Source organism: Schistocerca gregaria, chromosome 4 (assembly GCF_023897955.1).
Source record: "Schistocerca gregaria isolate iqSchGreg1 chromosome 4, iqSchGreg1.2, whole genome shotgun sequence".
NCBI classification, from domain to species: Eukaryota; Metazoa; Arthropoda; class Insecta; order Orthoptera; family Acrididae; genus Schistocerca; species Schistocerca gregaria.
The window spans coordinates 520,256,976-520,279,941 of NC_064923.1; the positions used below are offsets into that span (position 1 = coordinate 520,256,976).

Sequence of the window (22,966 nt, forward strand, 5' to 3'; positions counted from 1 at the left end):
ATCCCGCGATTATTTTCCGGTAAGGCGTTATTACGTGTTCGAACAACACGTTTTCCGCGTTACTTCCAGAATAGAACTTACGCGGCTGCTAGCCAGGGACTGTACTACTGGTTCTTACTAGTGTAGCGATCTGGCCAAAAATTTTCTGTCAAAATTTCATTTTCTTGGATACACCGAGAAGATAATACGTAATCTTTCTCACTTGTTTCCTGTCAGTCGTTCATTTCCATTCTGGTAGTCTCAACCTATGGATTTCGCTAGTAATTATAACAATGCCGATCATTCGCAAACCCAACACACAAACAGACAGCGATTGGCATTCATCCGTTCGCCTTTACTCCCTCAAGCTCGTGTCCCCTTTTGTCTGCTTTCTAGATGCGACGAGGATTCTCCTGACAGACATCACGTACAATATTCATGCATTCATTCAAAAGTCAACTTATGATTCATTCAGAATCAAAATAATATGAATAATCGATAGAAAAACGTGCGCTGAATGCTAGGCGCTTTATGAAACAAGTTTTATTCCTCAAGAATATTAATTTGGCGCCCCCCTTCCCCGGTAACATCTAGCTTCTTGCTGTGACTGCTTGCAACGTCCAACAGCCACATTCCTGTAGCCAGAAGAGGGAGAATCTACTACTCAAACGTGACTCACCTACGCATGCACATGAGCCCGCGCGTAACTGCTAAAACAAATCGAATGTAAACAGTTGCGACTTCATGCTCACTGGAGGCAATTTGTTGTTATGAAGCACTGCAAAGTCTTCCTAAAGCCTTTGTCACATTTTCAGTTGGCAGACGCTTGCATGAGTACTGTGTTTCGTTGATGTATATGGCGCATTTCCGTTACAATTTACATTATTTTCGTTTTTTTCCCCCTGGTTTATGTTTTATTGTTGAAGTATTATTCTGCAGTAGCGGGATACAGTAATATCCTTTGTTAGAGTATCGATTCTTACCAATCAAAATTACAAAAATTTAACTGAAAACTAAAACAATGAAAAATTCTCGGAATTCTAAAAATATCCCGATTTTCTCCCGGATGAAAAAATTCCCGGGTTTTTCCCGGATCTCCCGGGTCGTATACACCCTGTAATAAAACCGACAAACTGCAGGGATTGACTCCTGACTGGAAATGGAGGGGAAAAAAAAGGCGTATGAACACGTGTGTGGAAATGGACAGTGTGCATGCAATGACAACAAATTTTCCAGGAACACAGTATAGAGCTGCACTGTATCCATGTCACAACAGATGTTCAAAGTGGTGGTTGTCATGCAGGATACACATGATTGTCCTTTAGCTTACACCATGTTGGTGTTCCAGCCGTCTGGAGCTTGTACTAGGGTTCATTTCAATATCCTGTAGAACTCGGTTCTCCAAAGCTGGTGTATGCACAGTCTGCTGCCTCCTTGACCATTCATCTGTCTGAAGGGACCTTCCGCCACACACTGTCAGGTGGCTTGCGGAGTATTGATGTAGATGTAGATGATCAAACGAATGCCCAAAAATGACTTGAAATGTTGTGTAGCATGGTTGGTGCCTGTCAGGGTACTTGTTTTGGTCTAGCCATGCCGTGTCTCAAATGTTTACATCTGCTTGACCTTACACAAACACCATTTCAGCTTGTTACTGACACGAATACCAGCCTATTCTGCTGCTTACAGTATGCTGTGTCAATCACACAGTCTGTGACACAAGGAACACAGCCACATGGTCAGATGAACTTTCCTTCATCAGTGCCATCTACTGTGGTAATGGTGCCTTTCAAACACATGATAATAGGACCTTTTTTCTTCCACTGATTTTTCTTCAGTCTTGCTTCCATCATCAACCACAGTCAGAACCGCCCCTCTGGTGCCTTTCTTCTTCTGCTGTTGCTGCATATCCACTAATGGATGTTTGCGATCACATTTGCCCAGTCTTCTTCACCTCTTCCAGCATGGATCAAGTCGCTCGTATTTCTTTTTTCTGTCACTGATTGATGTTGTGGAGCCACGACATTTTTTTCCTGCCACTTCCTCTTTTGCCCTCAATATTCACCTCGATTATAAGTTTAAGGAGGAGATACCTTTCATTTCATATCACATGGCCTAAGTAAGTTGTTTTCTTACGTTTGATTGGGGTTAACAGTTCACGGTCTCTTTTACTATGTTCAAGATCTCTTAATTTGTTTTCCTTGCTGTCCATGGAATTTTAGGTATTCTTCAATATAACATCTTGAATGTTTCCAAATTTATCACAGTGTTCACTTTCAATGTCCAACTTTCCACACCACACAAAAGCACTGACCACACATAGCTCTTCATAACTCTAACTCTGACTCAAAGTCAGTGCTAGGGAACACATTGTTAAATTTCATGAATGCACTGCAGCCCTTCTCTATTCTGCATCTGATTTCCAAGCCCAATGAACAATTTTTGCACAACCATGTCTCCAAGTATTGAAATCTATTCACCCTGTCTATGGGTTCATTGTTGTGCATTAATTCTGCAATTTGATGCTCCTCTGAATTGCAAGTGACTATTACAAATTTGGTGTTGATATTGAGATCCATATTCCTGCTGTCTTCTCCCACTGTAGTGGGAAGATCTTGCAGATCGTTCTTGTTATCTGCAATTAAGACTGTATCATCTGTGTATCTTATGTTCTGAATCCATACCACATTTACTTCTATACTTATCTCACAATCTTCAAGTGCCTCCTTGAATATATGTTCTGAGTACTTGTTAAAGAGGTGCAGTGAAAGTACACAGCTTTGTCTTACTCCTTTACAGATTTTTTGTGCTTCTGTCAATTGGCCGCCAGTTCTGACCTCAGCAGTTTGATTCCAGTACAGAGTTTCTATACAACGACTATATTTTCTGTCTATGTCCAGTTTTCCCAAAATGTGTACAAGTTTACAGTGTTGCACTCTGTCAGACACTTTTTCATAGTATATGAAGCACAGTACTAAATTCTTCCTCTGATTGTAGCACTTTTAAATGAATACCTGTATCGTGACCAATGTTTCCCTTGTATCTAGACCCCACCTAAATCCAAACTGTGAATATCCCATATCCCTTTCACATTTTGCTGTGATTTTGTATGGTATGATCTTGAGAAACATCTTCAGGATATGGCTTATCAGGCTAATTAGTCTGTAGTCACCGCATTTTCTTGCATTGCCCTTCTTGGGCAAAGGTATGACGTGTGATGTCAGACATTTGTTAGTAAATTTACCCGTATTATAAATTTGATTAAATAGTTTTTGGAGAACTGAGACGCCATAATCATCTAATAATTTCAGAATTTCAACTGATATTTGATCTGGACCAACTGCTTTTCTATCTTTTGCCATTCGTATTGCACTTGTGATTTCATCTTTTGTGATGGCAGGACCTGATAGACCCTCATCATCTTTATTTATTATTTCAGGCCTTTTATTTGTAAAAAGATTGTTTATATAGTCCTCCCACTTTTTCTTCATCCTATGCTATTTCTCCTTGGTCAGTTTCTATATCTGAGAAGGTTTTCTTATGATGTATACCAGCCATTTCCTTTACCTTCTTGTGTAAGCTTATGTCGTCATGTATTTGTTGCAGTCGTTTCAACTCTTGACATTGTTGTTTCAGCCTTTTTTTGTTGTTGCTCTTATCTCCTTTCTTATGACTTTCTGCACATCCCTGTGTTTGTCCTGGTTTCTTTCATTTTTATATTTTCTTCTTTGCATCTGATGCGGGCGCATATTCTTGGATGATGTTGACATTAATTGGAAGGACATTAAGTTTAATTAAAGGCATTTGGTCTCAATGAGGGAAGAAATTTATTACAGATTTCAAAACTTTTTCTGAGACAATTATTCCCTCACCTTTCCTGTGTCTATTGTCATGGTTCCCTGAATAGTGGATGGTTCCTCTGTGAACCTTGTGAGGTTCCAGCCACCAAGTTTCTGCCACTCCTAGAATATCTATTTTCTGTCTTCCCATTGCCTGCATTAATTTAGCTAATTTCCCAGCTTGATATAAACTCTGTACATTACAGGTACCAATCCTTGATTTGTTTCGAAGATTCATGTTCCTACCTGCAGCAGAATCTAATACAGTTCCCCCACGAGGTCCAATAGGGGAACTATTTATAACCCCTGGAAAATTTTGAGTTAAATGTGCTTGTCATTTTGGTTTATGTGATTCTTGTGGTGCCTTTACTGTACCTAAAGCCACGCCAACTGTCATCTAAAAGATCCTCAATTTTCTTTTCCATTCATCTGTATACTATTCTTGTCAGCAACATGGATGCATGATGTGCTAAGCTGATTCCCACACATGTCAGCTCTTGTATATTCAGATTTTTTTTTTTTTTTTATTTGAACCTCTGAAGGTATATCGCAATCATAGACATTCTACCAACCAACATAAATAGTTGTTATGTTGCTGCTACTGTCAATTACTTTAGAAATTTCAATGGAATGTTAGCCATCTCTTCTGCCTTCTTTGATCTTAAGTCTCCCAAAGCTCTTTTAAATTCTGATTCTAATACTGGATCCCCTATCTCTTTCTTGTTGACTTCTGTTTCTTCCATCACATCTTCAGATAGGTGTTCCCCATCCAATATATTTTTTCCACCTATCCCAGTGTTACCACCCTTGCTTTTTAATTTCGCCAAAGGTTGATCTGACTTTTCTATATGCTTAGTCAGTACTTTACACAACCATTCCTTTTTTGATTTCTTCACATTTTTCATGCAGCCATTTCGTCTTAGTTTCCATGCACTTCCTATTTATTTTATTCCAAAGTGACTTGTATTTCTGAACATTTTTTACTTCCTTCTTTTGACACTAAATTGGAGAATTTCTTTCTGTTACCCATTGTTTCTTTGCAGTTACCCATGTTTTTGTTTCCAATTTCTGTGATAACATTCATCTTCAATTTAACTGCCTACTGAGCTCTTCCTTATCATAGTATGTATAGCCTCAGAGAACTCCAAGCATGTCTTTTCATGCTTTAATACTTCCATATCTCACTGTGATATGAGTCTATGTCTGCTCCTGGGTATGCCTTACAGTCCAACATCTGATTTCAGAATCTCTGCCTGACCATGATCTAACTTAGCAGAAATCTTCCTGTATTGCCTGCTTTTCCAAGAATACCTCCCATTATTGTGATTTTTGAATAGAGTATTAACTATTATTACTGAAATGTACTGTAGAACTCAATGAGTCTTTCCTCTCTCTCTCTCTCGTTCCTCATACCAAGCCTGTATTATCCAGTAACACATTCTTTTTCCACTACAACCCCATTCCAGACCCCCTGAATATTAGATTTTTGTACTGAATTACCTATTCAATACCTCATACACTATCTCCATCGCTTCATCTTCTGCTTGCAATGTCGGCATACATACCTGAACTACCATTGTTGGTGTTGGTTTTACTGTCGATTCTGATGACAGCAACCCTATCACTGACCTGTACACAGTAACTCACTCTCTGCCCTACCTTCCTATTCATAATGATTCCTATTCCTGTTATACCATTTTCTGGTGCTGTTGATATTCTCCTATACTCATCTGATCAGAAATCCTTGTCTTCTTTGAATTTCACTTAACTGACCCCTTCTGTATCCAAATTGAGCCTCAGCACTTCCCTTTCCAGATTTTCTAGCTTCCCTACCATGTTGTGGCTTCTGACAGTCCATGTCCCATCTCATTGAAAGTTAGCTTCTTGTTGGTTATTCAATATTTTTCTCATGGTCACCTCCTTGGCAGTCCCTCCTGGAGATCCGAACAGGGGACTGGTCTGGAATCTTTTGCCAATGGAGAGATCATCATGACATTTTTTCAGTTACAGGTCACACATACACATCTCGTGGATACACATTATGTGTCTTTAAGGCAATGGTTTCCATCGCCTTCTGCATTCTCATGCCATTGATCATTGTTGATTCTTCTGCTTTTTACAGGCAGATTCCCCCACAAGGGTAAGCATGTCACCTGAACCTCTTTCTGCTCCTCCACCATTTTTGAAAAGACCGTTGTCAGAACAAGGATGACTTATTATGCTGGAAGTCTTCAGCTACCACTGCCTTTGGTTTTTATTCTGAATTTAGGCAGTGAAAAGGTCCAAACCCAAGACATTTTGATTACTAGTCAAAGACACTACCCTTCAACCTTTATAAGGTAGCCGTGATTAATTTTGTTTACCTAAGAAAAACTGGATCTAAACCTTTATCACATGACTTCATATGGTCTGCAAGCAATGTGTTAACATGAACAGTGCAGGCCCCGGTGTCACCACTCCTGAAAATTACAGTTTGGGGAAAAAAACTGAAAAAAAACATTTTTAATTTAATAGTTCAGAATAGGTGTAATTTGTTTAACCTGCAACCAATTAAATATTGGTATTACACCAGTTTGTTTTAACTTAACTGTAATCTGGTTTATTGTGGTATTCCCATCTCCTTGAAGGCTGTAAGGCTTTTACTCCCAAACATTTTTAAGATATTGGTTTAGTTCCTGATCTGTTCCTATCCATTTTCCTTTTTAACCTGGTTTTCAAGTCTAACTTTCTGTAGCAACAAGAGAATATTATGGAAAGAATAGATTACTACTCAAGGAATCTGACTTCAGCACCCAGAGAAGATGCCATGTGTGTGTGAGGTGTATTTTGTGGATGTGTGAGAGTATGTTTTCCAAATTCAGGAGAAGGCCTGTTGGCCAAAAGCTTATTTGTTTAGCAGTCTTTTTGTTGTGCCTGTCTGTAACTCAGTATCTTCACTACACAGTGAGTAGCAATCCATCCTTTTCATAATAATGTCATTATTCCATCTCAGATTTTCTGTAGCAATTGTTTTCTGCCAATTTGTGTGCTGAAATTAGCATAGTATATTACTTTGTGAGTTGCTTCCTCTTTCTTTCTTTTTGCTTCCAGATATTGTGATTCCTATAGTAATTCAGGATACATTTGTAAAGCCATGGTTAAAAACACCATTGTTCTTTCTGCACGTGCTTTCACCTGAATCGGATGAGGGCTCTTTAATTGGCACGCACATGTGCTTAGTCACAACAAAGAAATCAAAAGGTATACAAACAAAACGGTGAACTCCGAAGCCTACGCTTACTCAATGAAACTTGCTGACAAAGGTGACAACGTGGATCTGTCTCGCGTGTGTATTTTGTGTTAGATGTAAAAGGTAGCAGGGAAATGTAAATATTATTCATCCAATCTGAAGCAAAAGCTAATCTCCTCCTTTTTGCTTGCAAGTAAATGCTCCGACTTCTATCTTTATCTTGAAAACCTGTGTTTCAGTTTTATTCATACAGTCCAGTGTTCACCTCCATTTTGCCCAATAAAACACAACCCAGCATTTTGCACGAACCCATATTTGTTTGCAGTATTGTACAGTATAATCATTTTTCCAGAATTTTCAGTGTTTGAATTCCTTCTTTCCAGTGATTCCACACTTCCTCTAAGATAATCGTATACATTTTCTGATGTAAAGGCATTTTTTGTTCCAGCCATTAAAACTTCCTGGTATGATTTGCAGCACAGCAACTCAGCATAATAAAAAGTCCATCAAGTGTTTCACAAGTGCCTTGTTTCCCGCAACAACTTGTCTCTTTTTCCTGTTACTTGGCTATTTTCAATTAGTAAAGGTTTTTTGTTGAACTTGTATATGAAGCCCAATTTTCAAACAGCACACCAATGGGTTGTTTACTCATATACGGAAAATCTCCACTTCAGAGTATAGCTAATACTGCTGGAAACTGCTTTTCCACATAGATGTCATGGGATTTTCTTCTTATGACTTCCTGTGTAAACTTGGTCCAATGCAAACTTCTGTCATCTGCCAAAACTCTTTTTTTTTTTTTTTTTTTTTTGTGATACCAGATAAGAAGATTTTCTATTTTCTCTCAAAATTCGCTTCACTGTATTTTCACAAATAGTGAAACATTTAAAAGTTCTTTTTACTGGCTGTGATGCCCTGGCACTGTTCTTTTTCGGCCTCAAAGTAAGCTCATGCACAAATCACTATAGACTTTTCACAATTCCATAAATTATGCTTGGTTTCATGCAAATACAAGGCAACTAATATGGGAGCATGAATTGCGTCCTATCTGATAGGAAGCCCCAATGAAAACATTGAACAAGGAAATGGAAATATTGTTCAGAGGTCCCACAAAACAGAATACTGCATAAGAATGGTGGAAGATTAGTGTTTAATGTCCCATCGATGATAAGGTCATTAGAGATGGAGTAAAAGTGTGGATTGCTGAGTTTTCTTAAAAGGCACCATCCCTCAGTTTGCTTTGAGGCTCTAGAGAATTCACAGAAAATGTAAGTCTGGAATTGATGCATCATTCTTCTGAATATGGGTCCAACTACTGCAAATAAGTAGTTTTACTAGTGCACTACAAACATATGAAGACAATGAGAATTTCTTTTCAAAACCAAATAGCTAACTTGGGATCTTGAATGACTTTCAAAATTTATTCCCGAATAACTTTTTTTTCTGCCGCATACGATAGGGTTGTCAAGTTCTGAAGACCGATGTTCTTACCACCTGTTTTTTGTGCCTACGACTGCTTTATTTGACTCTAATAAACTGCACACTGAATAAAATTTATGTTATTAATTGCAAAGCACTAACAGTTCATCATACGTCTTGTATATATTCCCAAACAACTGAAAATAATTTCTCTTCTTTTAGGCTGCTTTATTTCCAACAATAGTCCTTTAACTATGTAATAATTAGTAATTTTCTGAATGTTTCTATTTGATACTAATTTAATTACACACATCTTCAAGGCTGCATAGGTTTTTACTGTGCACTTAATGAGGGTTACTTTTGAGCTATGTCTTCTGTATCCTAACCTACTGCGCCAAACGAAAAAAATACTGTTCATGTTGTTGTGAGGAATGTATTTTTTTAAAGCATGACTGATTTCTTCCTAATAGTGAAGAAATGTAAGCAGCTGAAAGAGGAAATATCTCAAATACAACAACTAAGAAAGTTGGTGTAGCAGCTGAGACAATGGATTTCCATTTGGGGGAGGTGAAGTTTAAATCTCTGTCTGGACACTGAGATTAACGTTTCCTGTTATTTCTTCAGTACAATTGAGAGAAATACCATGATGGTTCCTTTGAAAGGAACATGGACAATTTCCTTCTCCATTCTTGTTTACTTGCAGCTTGAGGCCAGTCTTTTATCATCTCATTAAATCAAATATAACACAGAAAAACTGACAAAGTCAAACAATGGAAACTCCAGGATGGAATAATGAGAATATTGTGGAAAGTACAGACTGCTAATCACCGTATAGCGGAGATGCTGATTCACAGATAGGCACAAGAAAAAGACACTCAAACAACTAAGCTTTCAGCCAAAAAGGCCTTCATCAGAATTAGACAACACACACACACACACACACACACACACACACACACACACACTCGGCAGCAGTATATGGTTGCTGAAGCCAGACTGAACAGCAGTGCATGATGATAGAAGCAATCTGGGTTGTGGGGGTAAGGAGGAGGCTGGGGCAGGGAGGGGGAGGGATACTAGAGTAGGAATGGGGGACAATAAAGTGCTTCTTGTGAGAGCATACAGGGGTGAGTTGGAGAGAGGATAGGGTAGCTACGTGCAGTCAGGAGGTTATACAGAGGGCGGGGGGGGGGGGGGGGGCAGAAGACAAGGAGAGAGGTAAAAAGACTGTGGGTGCATTGGTAGAATAGATGACATTTTAGTGCTGGAATGGGAACAGGGAAGGGGCTAGAGGGTAAGGACAATGACTAATGAAGGTTGGATATATTGCAGGGGGAATTCCCACCTGCACAATTCAGAAAAAACTGGTGTTGGTGGGAAGGATCCCGATGGCAAAGGCTATGAAGCCATAATTGAAATGAAGAATGTTGTGTCGGACAGCATGTCCAGCAGTAGGGTGGTCCAGCTGTTTCTTGGTCACAGTTTGTCAGTGGCCATTCATGTGGACAGACAGCTCATTATGTGTCAAATGCATATACAATGCAGCACAGTGGTTATGGCTTAGCTTGTAGATTACATGACTGGTTTCGGACGTAGCCCTGTCTCTGATGGAATAGGTGAGGACTGTGATCAGACTGGAGTAGATGGTGGTAGGAGGATGTAGGGGACAGGTCTTGCATCTAGGTCTATTATAGGGATATGAGTTATGAGGCAAGGGGTTGGGAACAAAAATTGTGTAGGGATTGATGAGAATATTGTATAGCTTTGGTGTGTGGTGGAATACTGCTAAGTGAGGGGTGGGAAGGATATTGGGTAGGACATTCCTCATTTCATGGCATGGCGAGACGTAGCTGAAACCCTGGCAAAGAACATGATTCAATTGCTCCAGGCACAGATCGTACTGAGTCACGAAGTGAATGCTCCTCTGTGGCCGGATGGTGGGACTGGGGGAGGTGGGGTATGACTGGAGAGATAAGGCATGGAAAATGTGTTTCTGTATAGGAGGAATACAAAAACAAATGAGCCAGAGGTGTAATTACAGAAACCAGTACCTATATGTTAGAAGTATTGACACTTGTCCCACTGTGTCACAAGGCAGTGAACGGCTGTCTCATAAAATTCCAGGGGCTGTGATGTTAACCAATTCTGCACGTACAGCTGTAAGTCGTCGTCCAAGGTGAATTTTGCCCCTCAGAGGCTTTTTAAGGGGACCAAAAATAGCGCAATCACAGGGACAACAGTAAATGCCCAGCATTACTCACAAACCTTGACCACTCTTCACCAAGCGATCAAATCAAAACAACCAGGCAATCTCACCCGTGGGGTCATTCTGCTCCATGACAATGCAAATTCTCATATTGCCAACACAGTCGTAGCACTCCTGCAGAAATTCAAATGGGATGTTCTTGACCACCCTCCGTACAGGCAGGACCTGTCTCCCTTAGATTATGCCATTTTTGGTCCCCATAAAAAGGCTCTGAGGGGCGAATGATTCACCTTGGACGGCGATGTCCAGCTATACGTGCAGAACTGGTTAACATCACAGCCATTCACCTGTCTCAACAGCCAGGGTCAATACTTCTACCATACAGGTACTGGTTTCTGTAATTATGCCTCCGGCTCATTTCTTTTTGAAAGGCCCTTTGATCCCAACACAATCCTCCAGAAATAACTTCCCTCATCCCATAAATTTTTGACGATTAAACTTTAAAATAAACAGTACTGTTTTTTTGAAATAGACAAATACCTGACTACAAAACAAGACACAGAGATAATGATCACCTACATAGCAAACAATTTTAAATTAACCATAACATTTTAAACAGTACATTACTGTCCAGAATTGAGTGAACGTAAAAAGAATTTTCAGAAGTAAATCAAGAGGGTACTTAGACTCATCCTGTCCATGTAACCTACAATAATATGTACAAGCTAGACAATAGAGAAGAATTGTTTCAAAGAAGAAATTAGTAAGATCTTTGAGCATCTATAAACCAAGAAAGGCATACAGTGTATGTGTTTTTCCTTGAGACAAGAATGATCCTGCTGCTGCTGTTCTATTTTGAATGCTCTAAATATTTTTGGACATACACTGTGCTGCAAAACTGAAGCTGCCAAAGAGTAAAATTGTGAAGGTTTGTGAATAAACTGGTGTAGGCATCCAAATGTGATTTCCATTTTTTTAAATATTCATTAGGGTGTGTTTCTGAAGGTGTAATGGAAATAACGTGTATTATGATTAAAGGTATACATTGGAGATTGTCTACAGATGAACAGACAAATACATTGAAAGATTTAAACATCAATTATATCAAAGTATTTAATTTTATCTTAAATAATGATGAACAGTGCCCTCTACATGATCACATCACAGATCCTTCAGGGTGAACATTCTTATTTTACATCCACAGGCATTTTCTTCAATCAGCGATTCAATTCTTCCAAAAATGTCCTGCATTTTTGCTTCAAAACTTTGACTGCTTCAGTGAACAAAACATCAGGAGGAAGTGCTCCAACAGACTCAATAGTGACTGAAAATAGAATGAAGAGTATATCAATAGTATGAAAACAGAATATTTTGATATTTCAGGCAGTTAATTATTTTGTTGGTCAATAAAGTGGGTTCATGAAACGTATATACCTCCCACTTATAAAGCACATTTAAACACATTCTGGAAAACGTAATTAGATTTTGGTTTTTGGTTAATGGCTGAGTGAGTTTGTATGAACATGCTAAAATAATTCATGTAAGGGTACTTTAAGAACATGACAAATAGATTTTATCATGTGATGTCACAAATGTATCATCCTCCTTTTATGTCATATACCACAAAGAACTGTACTAATCATCCATGGTCAGGAAGAAACAATTAAAGAGGAGTGTTACCAAAATACCATTGCAGTTGGTTAATATGAAAGGTACATAGGGCTGTGAGATGATGATTTTCTGTTTGCGAGTACAGAAGCAAATAGTATAAAGAATATGAGGCACAATAATATGAAGCACTGCTGCATAACAGTGATAGAAACAACACTAAATTATCAATGAAATTACAAAAAAAGTAATGATGATTAACTTCTATTTTACTGCACTAGATCTGTCTACTGAATACCTTGTTAAAACAATACTGTTCAAAAATACTATTGTTCAGAGGTCGAACAATGTGGCCATATGTACCCTTATCAAAAGATTCTGAGGCACAAATGATTAAAACATCCAAACATAAAAAAGTGTAAAATCTGAAGCTTGAGTTGCACTTGCCTGTTCCCAGCTTCTCACATTCCGTCACACATTCATACATAGATTCAAGGAATGATTCTAGTTTTAAAGTATGATGTTAAAAACAAGTCTGATTTACAGAATAGAGACTAAAAATTAACTATGGAAAATTTGGCAGGATGATTACTTACAAAAACACTGCAGGACACACTGATAACACTTTCCCAATAATTTATGACTTTCATAAATTATGTTTGAGTATAAACTATGTTTGATTTTATTGATGGGGCTACAACCTTACCTCTGCTTCCAATCCTTCATAAAATCCAAACTCTAGACTAGGATTACCTCACTGCTGCTAACATGGATATACGGTATACTAGCTGGTAAAATGGTAGTGAACACGTGTCCGAATACGAGTAAAAATCATTAAGACAATTGGTGTCTCACTGAAAATTGGCAAACCACAGAAGGAATCCATGGACTAAATGCTAGGTCCTCTTTCATAGGGTTTAAATCATTTCATCATAAATGAGTGGCCAAAGGAGGTAAGCCACAGCCACAACATAATAGGGTGCATCAGTAGTAGCCTATTGTTTTTCTCTTCCAGCAAATTAGAAAACTGAGGCATGGCTCTGAGCTTAAACAACACCATAATGATGAGATGGCACTAGACATCCAAACAAATAATCTAAAAAGGCATGTAGAAAAGTAATACCTCTGGATGTTTTATGAGAAAACTCTTAAAGCTTTTTAAATAAAACAAACTTTCAATTTTAAGCATTCTATTGGGTCTTATCTAGCAACCGTATGCTTTTTAATTACAGAACGCACATATAGCCACTTAGGTTGCATGAAATTTTGTCAACTGACCACTGATTTGATTGCACATCTAGCAACCGTATGCTTTTTAATTACAGAACGCACATATAGCCACTTAGGCTGCACGAAATTTTGTCAACTGACCACTGATTTGATTGCACTAGGGCAATCTTCATCAGAATAAAAAGTTACATGGGATACCTAAAAATATAATGACATGGATTGAAAGAATATATACTTAACAGGATTACTTCCATAAATTACATGAAAACAGAATGTACTTATATGTAATGAGACCATGGTCTCTTATTGGTTTTACGACTAAAAATATTATCTGCTATGGAAGGGTCATAGCCATTATTGACTGCAATAGTTTTAATCAGACTGTTTTTAAAATTTGAGATTTTCACTAGAAAGGGGGATGGAAGTGGTTCTACAGATTTTCACTAAAACCAATAAGAGAATCACCACCATAGGCATTTCTAATAATGAACCTAATTAAAAGAAAAGATTTTTCTATATACCATTTCTGGGTCCAGTTTCTTACAAAATACAGTGCCTGCTTCAAAATAAGTATAATTGTAGAGCAGACTTTTCCACTAATAATTTATTAAAAAGTAACATCATACATAACTTGAAACCTAAGTTCTCCCCTTTGCAAAATTCTGGTGTTTGTAGAATTATTTGTTACAGTTGTTCCACCTATTATATAGGGCAAACAGGCTGAGCTATTTTGATAAGATTCAAGGAACATCATCTAGGAAAAAAGGCACCAATGTTCATGAACCAACTTTTGCCAATCATTTATTATTCACAGGGTGTAATCCTAAAGATGTACAAGACATCCAGATCTTGTACTCAGGGAAAACAGGCTTTAGGCTTAACATCTTAGAAAAGTTATAAAATCTTTAAACATCTATCTCCGAAGGATGGTCTCATTCTTAACGAACAGTTTGCAGTTACGCAACAAAAACTTTTTTCAAGGTATAGAACCACTAATTAAAAATGTCTGACTGGTGATATTCTCCTCAATGTACTCTCCTAAACATTGTTTTTCCTTCTAATCTTATGTTTCCTCTGTATATTAACTGAACTGTATTTTACTTTTTAAATAAACTGTTGTTATGTTGTAACATTCCTATACGGGTTACTGTTTTTTACCAGTAGTGTTTAAAATTGTCCTTGTAATACATCATTTACTCTTAAGTTGTCTGTGTTTTGATTACCTTCTGCTAGAGGGCGTGAATCTGTTCTTGTGTTCACCTTGTGCCTGCCTACGGCGTCTTAGCCGTTTAGTCTGACGGTTGCAGCTTTATTATGCTCCTCTTGGTCCTAAGTGACCTTGCAGTTATCATTATGTTCGATGGAGTATTTTATCTGGTTGACAATCACCTTATACTTTTATATTTTAGTTTTTATTCTTATGACATTGACGGGAGCACTTTTGCTCAAATGTTTTGGACCATGGTGTGATTACATGTAAGTACATTCTGTTTGTTTGTAACTTATGGAACTAATCCTATTAAGTGTATATTATTTAAATCCACATCATTACATTTTAGGTATTCCATGTAACACTTTATTCTGATGAGAACTGCCCTACCCTAGTGCAATCAAAACCGTGGTCAATTGACAAAATTTCATGCAACCGAAATGGCTGTATATTGTCCTGTAATTGAGACATGCTTTATTAAAATTCTTAATTTACATTCTTAATGTCTACACATTTATTTTTCAATATAGTCATCCTGGCAACAAACACATTTCTCCAAGAGAGAGTTTATTGATACCATCACTGTAGAATGTTTGACTTTGTTGACAGAGTCATGACCTTACCTCTTGATCACAGTGAACTCATGGCATCAGACAGTTGCAGATGTTGCAGTGCTTTTGTGTGACCTGGCATTGTCATGCTGAAGAAGAGGGTGCTCTAAGTTCAGATGAACTCTTCAAACTCGCACTTTCAGTTTTCTGAGCTCGCTCTCATGCACTGATATAGTTACATTACACACCATCATATTACTCACTACAATTCACAGCCCTCTAATGACAGTGTTGCAACTTGTATCAGCACAGCACAAAAGTCAACCAACTAATATGAACAACATGTAACACAGGAACTATACTGATAACAGAATAAAAAATTCAGAGGCATTACTTTTCAGCACATCCTCATACATGAAAGAGAACACAATCTGACAGAAGATTTTGAGCAGCTGAGTGAATATTATAAGAATAGGTGAATGTGGCAAAACCCTGACAAAGAAAGTGTTGTACATTCCACTTACATAACCACCTGGGTGTCAAAAGGCTCAAATGTTTCATTTGACAACAAACAAATAAACCACACCAATTATCCAAAACATATTGGCATCATCACTTTTGACTGTTCTAGGACATATAAAAAACATCTGCATAAGATTAGATTGAATGCAAAAAACCAGAAATAACATAATAAATAAATTTTCACAGAAAACTATGGGAGTGCAATCAGATTTCTTACGTAATGTCACACAATAGCTAGTGCACTCAATTGCTGAGTATTGTACACCAGCATGGATGCAGACGCCGCAGCAACAAAATAAGTGAACATCTCAATGAGCCATTGCGCACTATAGCTGGAATGATAAAATCCCAACGAATATTTGGCTCCATACACTTGTGGACATCCCTCTGCCAGATGTGACATGAGAACAGACCACAATTAGAAAATGAAACAAGTTTCATGTTTCAGTATTCCTACTAGTACTTCCAGTCCACACTGTCCTGGATAATGCTCTTGCTTGAAGTCTGTTTCACAAACCTGGGGCAGCAGGGCGGCGGCAGAGTGGGGGGTTGATGACATCCTGTTGCAGCATCAGCTCTTCATCTGGGAGGTTGCATGGAGAGGAGAGATAGGAGCCTAACATAGGTTTCTTCAGTAACACCATGAAGGGTCAGGGACTGAACTACCCAAGAAAATTTGCTGCCACCTAGGCATGGTCAAAAAAGGTCATGTCAGTTCTAACATACCCCTTCATAAATGGGGGATGATTGATAATCTTGAAAGTGTCTGCAGAGCAGATCACAGAGTGCACTGGCCAACAAAGCTTCAAGAGAAGATACTTTAGGAATGGAATGATGTCCTGGAAATTACAGCTGAGGAAGTTAAATGGATATCAAATATTTATATAGATTAGATTAGATTAGATTAATACTTGTTCCATAGATCATGAATATGACACTTCGTAATGATGTGGAACGTGTCAGGTTAATAAAAGATGTCTGTACAAGAAATTACATTACACAAAATATTGCATGACACTAATGATTAAGTTTTTTTTTTCTTTTTTTTTTCTTTTTACTTACTTTATATCTAAAAATTCAGCCAATGAGTAGAAGGAGTTGTCATCTAGAAATTCTTTTAATTTATTTTTAAATGTTAGTTGGCTATCTGTCAGGCTTTTGATGCTGTTTGGTAGGTGCCCAAAGACTTTTGTGGCAGCATAATTTACCCCTTTCTGTGCCAAAGTCAGATTTAACCCTGCATAGTGAAGATCATCCTTTCTCCTGGTGTTATAGGTATGCACACTGCTATTACTTTTGAATTGGGTTGGATTATTATCAACAAATTTCATAAGGGAATATATATACTGTGAGGTTACTGTGAGGATCCCTAGATCCTTAAATAGATGTCTGCAGGATGACCGTGGGTGGGCTCCAGCAATTATTCTGATTACACGTTTTTGTGCAATGAATACTTTTCTACTCAACGATGAATTACCCCAGAATATGATGCCATACGAAAGCAGTGAATGAAAGTAGGCATAGTAAGCTAATTTACTGAGATTCTTATCACCAAAATTTGCAATAACCCTAATAGCATACGTAGCTGAACTCAGACGTTTCAGCAGACCATCAATGTGTTGCTTCCAGTTTAACCTCTCATCAATGGACACACCTAAAAATTTTGAAAATTCTACCTTAGCTACAGACTTCTGTTCAAATTCTATATTTATTACTGGAGTTGTGCCATTTACTGTACGGAACTGTATATACTGTGTTTTATCAAAATTTAAAGAGAGTCCGTTTGCTGAGAACCACTTAATAATTTTGTGAAAAACATCATTTACAATTACATCACTTAGTTCTTGGTTTTTGGATGTTATTACTATACTTGTATCATCAGCAAAAAGAACTAACTTTGCATCTTCATCAATGTGGAATGGTAAGTCATTAATGTATATCAAGAACAGTAAAGGACCTAAGACCGAACCCTGTGGGACCCCGTGCTTGATAGCACCCCAGTTTGAGGAATCAGCTGTTTTAACATTACACGAACCACTTATTTCAACTTTCTGCATTCTTCCAGTTAAGTATGAATTAAACCATTTGTGCACTGCCCCACTCAAACCATAATGATTTAGCTTATCTAAAAGAATTCCATGATTTACACAATCAAAGGCCTTTGAGAGATCACAAAAAATACCAATGGGTGATGTCCGGTTATTCAGAGCATTTAATATTTGATCACTGAAAGCATATATAGCATTTTCTGTTGAAAAGCCTTTCTGAAAACCAAACTGACATTTTGTTAGTACTTTATTTTTACAAATATGGGAGGCTACTCTTGAATACATTACTTTCTCAAAAATTTTTGATAGAGCTGTCAGAAGAGAGATTGGGCGGTAGTTGTTGACATCCGACATATCCCCCTTTTTATGCAATGGTTTTACAATGGCATATTTCAGTCTATCAGGGAAAACACCCTGCTCCAAAGAGCTATTACATACGTGGCTGAGAATTCTACTTATCTGTGGGGAACAAGCTTTAAGTACTTTGCTGGAAATGCCATCAATTCCGTAAGAGCTTTTACTTTTCAGTGAGTTTATTATTTTACTGATTTCAGAGGGAGAGGTTGGTGGAATTACAGCTGTTTCAAACTGTGCAGGTATGGCCTCTTCTATTAATAGCCTTGCCTCTTCTAGTGAAGATCTAGGTGTATAACTGTGGAATATTGTGTCAAATCTATTTTTTGTAGGATATGTGGCTTTTAATTCATGGTTTGTAATTTTCTTTTGTAAAGTTTGTGATCTACTTTTTTCTTTCTTTTCTTCTTTTCCCCTATTTTGGAACTTATACATCTTAGTTTAGCACATGAAAAGTCAATTGCACCAATTTTGTATAAGTCATTATTATGAATTTTTGTCATCTTGCCAATCAATACAATCCCAACCAAGCCGAACATAACAAATACTGTTATTAAAGAAAGATATATTCTGTAGTTTTTTCTCTCCCCTCAATTACGAAGTTGGTAAAGAGAGACAAAAAATTATACATCAACAGCCATATAACAGAGAAGATGTATAGTTCTGTGAGATTGAGTATGTGCTACATTTCACTTGCTTATTATACTGCAAAAGCCTGTTTCTTCCTATTCCAAGGGATACAGTGGCTAGATCATGACTGTAATGGCTGACATTTGAATCCACTGGGGGAAAAAGAAGACACAACAACTATATAAATTCTGGCATCATGCCATATCTCCATGTCTTAATCATTATGGTTTGTAAGACTTACACTTGGTCTTAGAAATTGATACACCAACCGAGATGAAGTTCCTACTGTGGAGGAAAACCTGAGCAATTCTTTCATGGCAAACCTGCACTTAGAAACAGTCCCTTATCAACTCTCAGCATTCCAAAGGAACAATTTACTCATCTGTGCTGAATAACATGTTCATAGGTGTTAGTTAGTTGTCACATGTCCCATAGATAGGTTAACACTAAATATTATTTCCACTATTCCTTTTTGTAGAATCAGTGCTGTCTTTCTAAGAGATGAGTTATCCCAGAAAATTATTCCATAAGATATTATTAAATGGGAATACACAAAATACGTCAGGAGGTTGATTCATTTGTTTTCAGTACTAGCCAGACTACATCCAATTCATTTTTTTGTGTCAATATTTACAGCCAAAAATTTGAAGCATTCTACTGTGTTTACTGACTCCTGTTCATGTGCTACATCAATTGTTGCTATGACTCTTACTTGTTGTACAGAACTGAATGAGATGTGTTTTCTTAAATTTAAGGAAGAGTCCATTTACAGAGAACCACTTAATTATTCTCTGAAAAAATATTAACAATCTCATGTGTTGCTTTCTCCCTAATAGGATTTATTGTAACACTAGTATCATCTCCAAAAAGTACCAATTCTGCACGTTGAATGTTAAGCGGAAGGTCATTCATTCATGTATATAAGGGATAGCAATGGACCCCAAATTGAGCCTTGTGCGACTCCCTTTTGAACTCCCACCCACACTAAAACTTTCTATCTTTCCAACATTGTTTGAATTATTCGCACAACTTTTAGCATTCTGTTTGTTAAGCATGATTCAAGCCATTTGTGTGTAAATCATTAAGTTAATAAAACTTGAGTTTTTTTAAGAGTGTAAGTTTTTCTACACAACCAAATACCTTACAAAGATAACATAAACAGCAACTGGTGATTTTTATTATGTAAGACTTGTAATACTTGGTGGCTGACTGTATAAACAGCATTCTCAGTCAAGCAATCCTTCTGAAATCCAAACTGTGATATGTTACGTAATTGTTTCTACTTAAATGTGACACTATTCGTGAGTACATTACTTTTACAAATACTATGTAAAAAGGAGTCAGTAAAAAAATCTGATGATAATTATTTTTTTCTTGCCACACCTCTTGTAAAGCAGTTAACAACTGCATATTTTAATCTATCTGGGAAAATTCCATGTGTCTGTGATGCATTACGTATGTCATCACTGAGGACAATACCTACAGCAACTTTTCAGAATTCTGTTTGAAATTTTATCGACACCATATGAGCTTTTTTGTTTTAGAGTTTTTATGATACTATTAATTTTGGTGTAGGGTGTTGGCACTACTTCTAGTTGCTTAAAGTTTTTTGGAATGACACTTGTAATACATTCTCTAGCTTCTTCAACTGAACCATTTAATCCTATTTTTCCTGCCATATTTAAAAAGTGTTTGTTAAACGCATTTTTAACTTGTGAAATATCTGTCACAACATTGTCATTCAGTTTAATTGTTAACAGTTGTCCTCTTTCTCATTTGACAACAATCCATTTAGTTTCAATTTTATTATCTCCATTATTTATTTCAGTCAGAATGTGCAGACTTATGGACATTTTAATGACTTTCCTTAAAATATGACAATGCTTTCATTTTATAAAAGTACTGTCAGATCATGACTTATTCTGGCCTTTACTCAAATTTCTCTCTACATCTTACATGAGGTTTTAACTTCCTTAGTTATCCACAGTTACTTGTTTTAAATGGGTTAACTTGATAACTTTTTAGGAAAGCTACTTTCAAATACTGATACAAATCCAATATTAAATAAAATTAATTTGACATTGGCATTTCTTCCTGCTATCCTGTAGTACACAAGTTGGAAAATAACTGCTGAAATTAGACTGAAATATCTAAATAATGATTACAGTTCATCTTTCCTGCCTGTATTTATCTTTAAAGAAATCTACACTGAAATCGGTACAAACTATTTACTTTCTTCTTGCTTGACAAGTAGTTCAATAATGCATCTAAATTTCTCACAAACAGCTGAATTAAGTAGTAACATGGCTTCTCACTATTTGATAATTAAAATTGATACTAAAAGAATTGTAGCAATATATATATCATCCATATAAAAGGTGGTAAACTAAAAATTCACAATACTGTGTACTTACAAATATAATGATCCCTTATCCTCTCCATTTTAACTGCATTTTTTAAGTCGTCATATCTGAAGACATTTCTACTGCATGTGTCATACCTTGCACTTAAAACTTTGGCTTTCTTTTTACCTGGTAAATAAAGATACAGAATAAGCAACAGGACTTACTACAAAAAAATCATCAAACTACATAAATAGAATTGATTTTATCGATTTTGTAATATATGAACAACTACTACTTTGTAAGTATGGTTCAGGAAAACAAGTCTGTGAACAATTTAAGCAAGAGACATCTCATTTAAACGTAAAAATGCAGCAAGTAAATCATTACATGATGATTTCTTATGAAGATCGCTGTTTAAGTTTTTACAAATGATCACTAAGTGATTCTATTGAGAAATGGCCATTTATACTGTTTTAAAATTTGTCATTTGTTACTGTTAAAACAATGACTGATCATAAATTAGCTGAGTTGTTTATTTACAGCGAGTGTTTTAACAAACAGTTTTGTCAAAAGAATGGCAATATCACATGAAGAATTTTGCTGAGCAATTTTATTACGATTTCCATAAAGGTCTACCTCAACAACAATTCCTTGAACGACTTTGTTTAACTTTTGGTAACCAATCACCTCCAGAAAAGTCTTTTGCATGGTTTACAGAAAGTCATCATGGAAATACTGTAGTCAACAATGAATTTCATGAAGGCTGACAAATACCAAAGCTGTATACAACATGATTGAAGAATTTGACTTGTGAGTTCCTGTGAGATAGAGGCATACTTACACTTATCAAAGAATCTAGTACTTCAAATTTTAGATGAAAATTCAGCTGAAAAAGATCTATTCCCAACCAATTTCGCACAATTTAACTGAATATTAAAAGCAAGTTCATGTCAATTGGTGAAACAAAATGCCTGAACAAAATGCCCGAAAACTTGACTGAAGATTAGATTAGATTAATACTTGTTCCATAGATCATGAATACGACACTTCGTAATGATGTGGAATGTGTCAGGTTAATAAAAGATGTCTGTACAAAATATTACATTAAACAAAATATTGCATGACAGTAGTGTTTAAGTTGTTGTTGTTGTTGTTCCCCTCCCCCTTAATTTATATCTAAAAATTCAGCCAATGAGTAGAAGGAGTTGTCATCTAGAAATTCTTTTAATTTATTTTTAAATGTTAGTTGGCTATCTGTCAGGCTTTTGATGCTGTTTAGTAGGTGACTAAAGACTTTTGTGGCAGCATAATTTACCCCGTTCTGTGCCAAAGTCAGGTTTAACCCTGCATAGTGAAGAACATACTTTCTCCTGGTGTTATAGCTATGCACACTGCTATTACTTTTGAACTGGGTTGGATTATTAACAACAAATTTCATAAGTGAATATATATACTGAGAGGTTTCTGTGAGGATCCATAGATCCTTAAACAGATGCAGGATGACTGTGGGTGGGCTCCAGCAATTATTCTGATTACACGTTTTTGAGCAATGAATACTTTTCTACTCAACGATGAATTACCCCAGAATATGATGCCATACGAAAGCAGTGAATGAAAGTAGGGATAGTAAGCTAATTTACTGAAGAAACACAAAATCTGTGTACAGTATCATAACTTGGATGTATTCATAAAAACAAGGCGAAAATCAAGAGCTTGAGTGTTCCAAGATGAACCAGAGCTAACGAAGATGGCTTGTTCACAAAGAACTTCCAACAAAATTATGCGATTTTTCACAT

General features: G+C 36.8%; 1 protein-coding gene across 2 annotated transcripts in view; it reads right to left on the bottom strand.

Moving 5' to 3' along the window:
* Positions 1-11,767: 11,767 nt before the first annotated feature.
* Positions 11,768-22,966, bottom strand: part of LOC126268237 (DNA-directed RNA polymerases I and III subunit RPAC1) — a 188,190-nt gene continuing 176,991 nt past the window's right edge. For both annotated transcript variants that reach the window (XM_049973891.1, XM_049973890.1), the window contains 2 exons: positions 21,240-21,356; positions 11,768-11,996 (listed from right to left, as the gene is read on the bottom strand). In XM_049973891.1, coding sequence (XP_049829848.1) covers positions 11,890-11,996; positions 21,240-21,356 — 224 coding nt within the window. In that variant the 3' untranslated portion in view covers positions 11,768-11,889. The remainder of the gene's footprint in view (positions 11,997-21,239; positions 21,357-22,966) is intronic.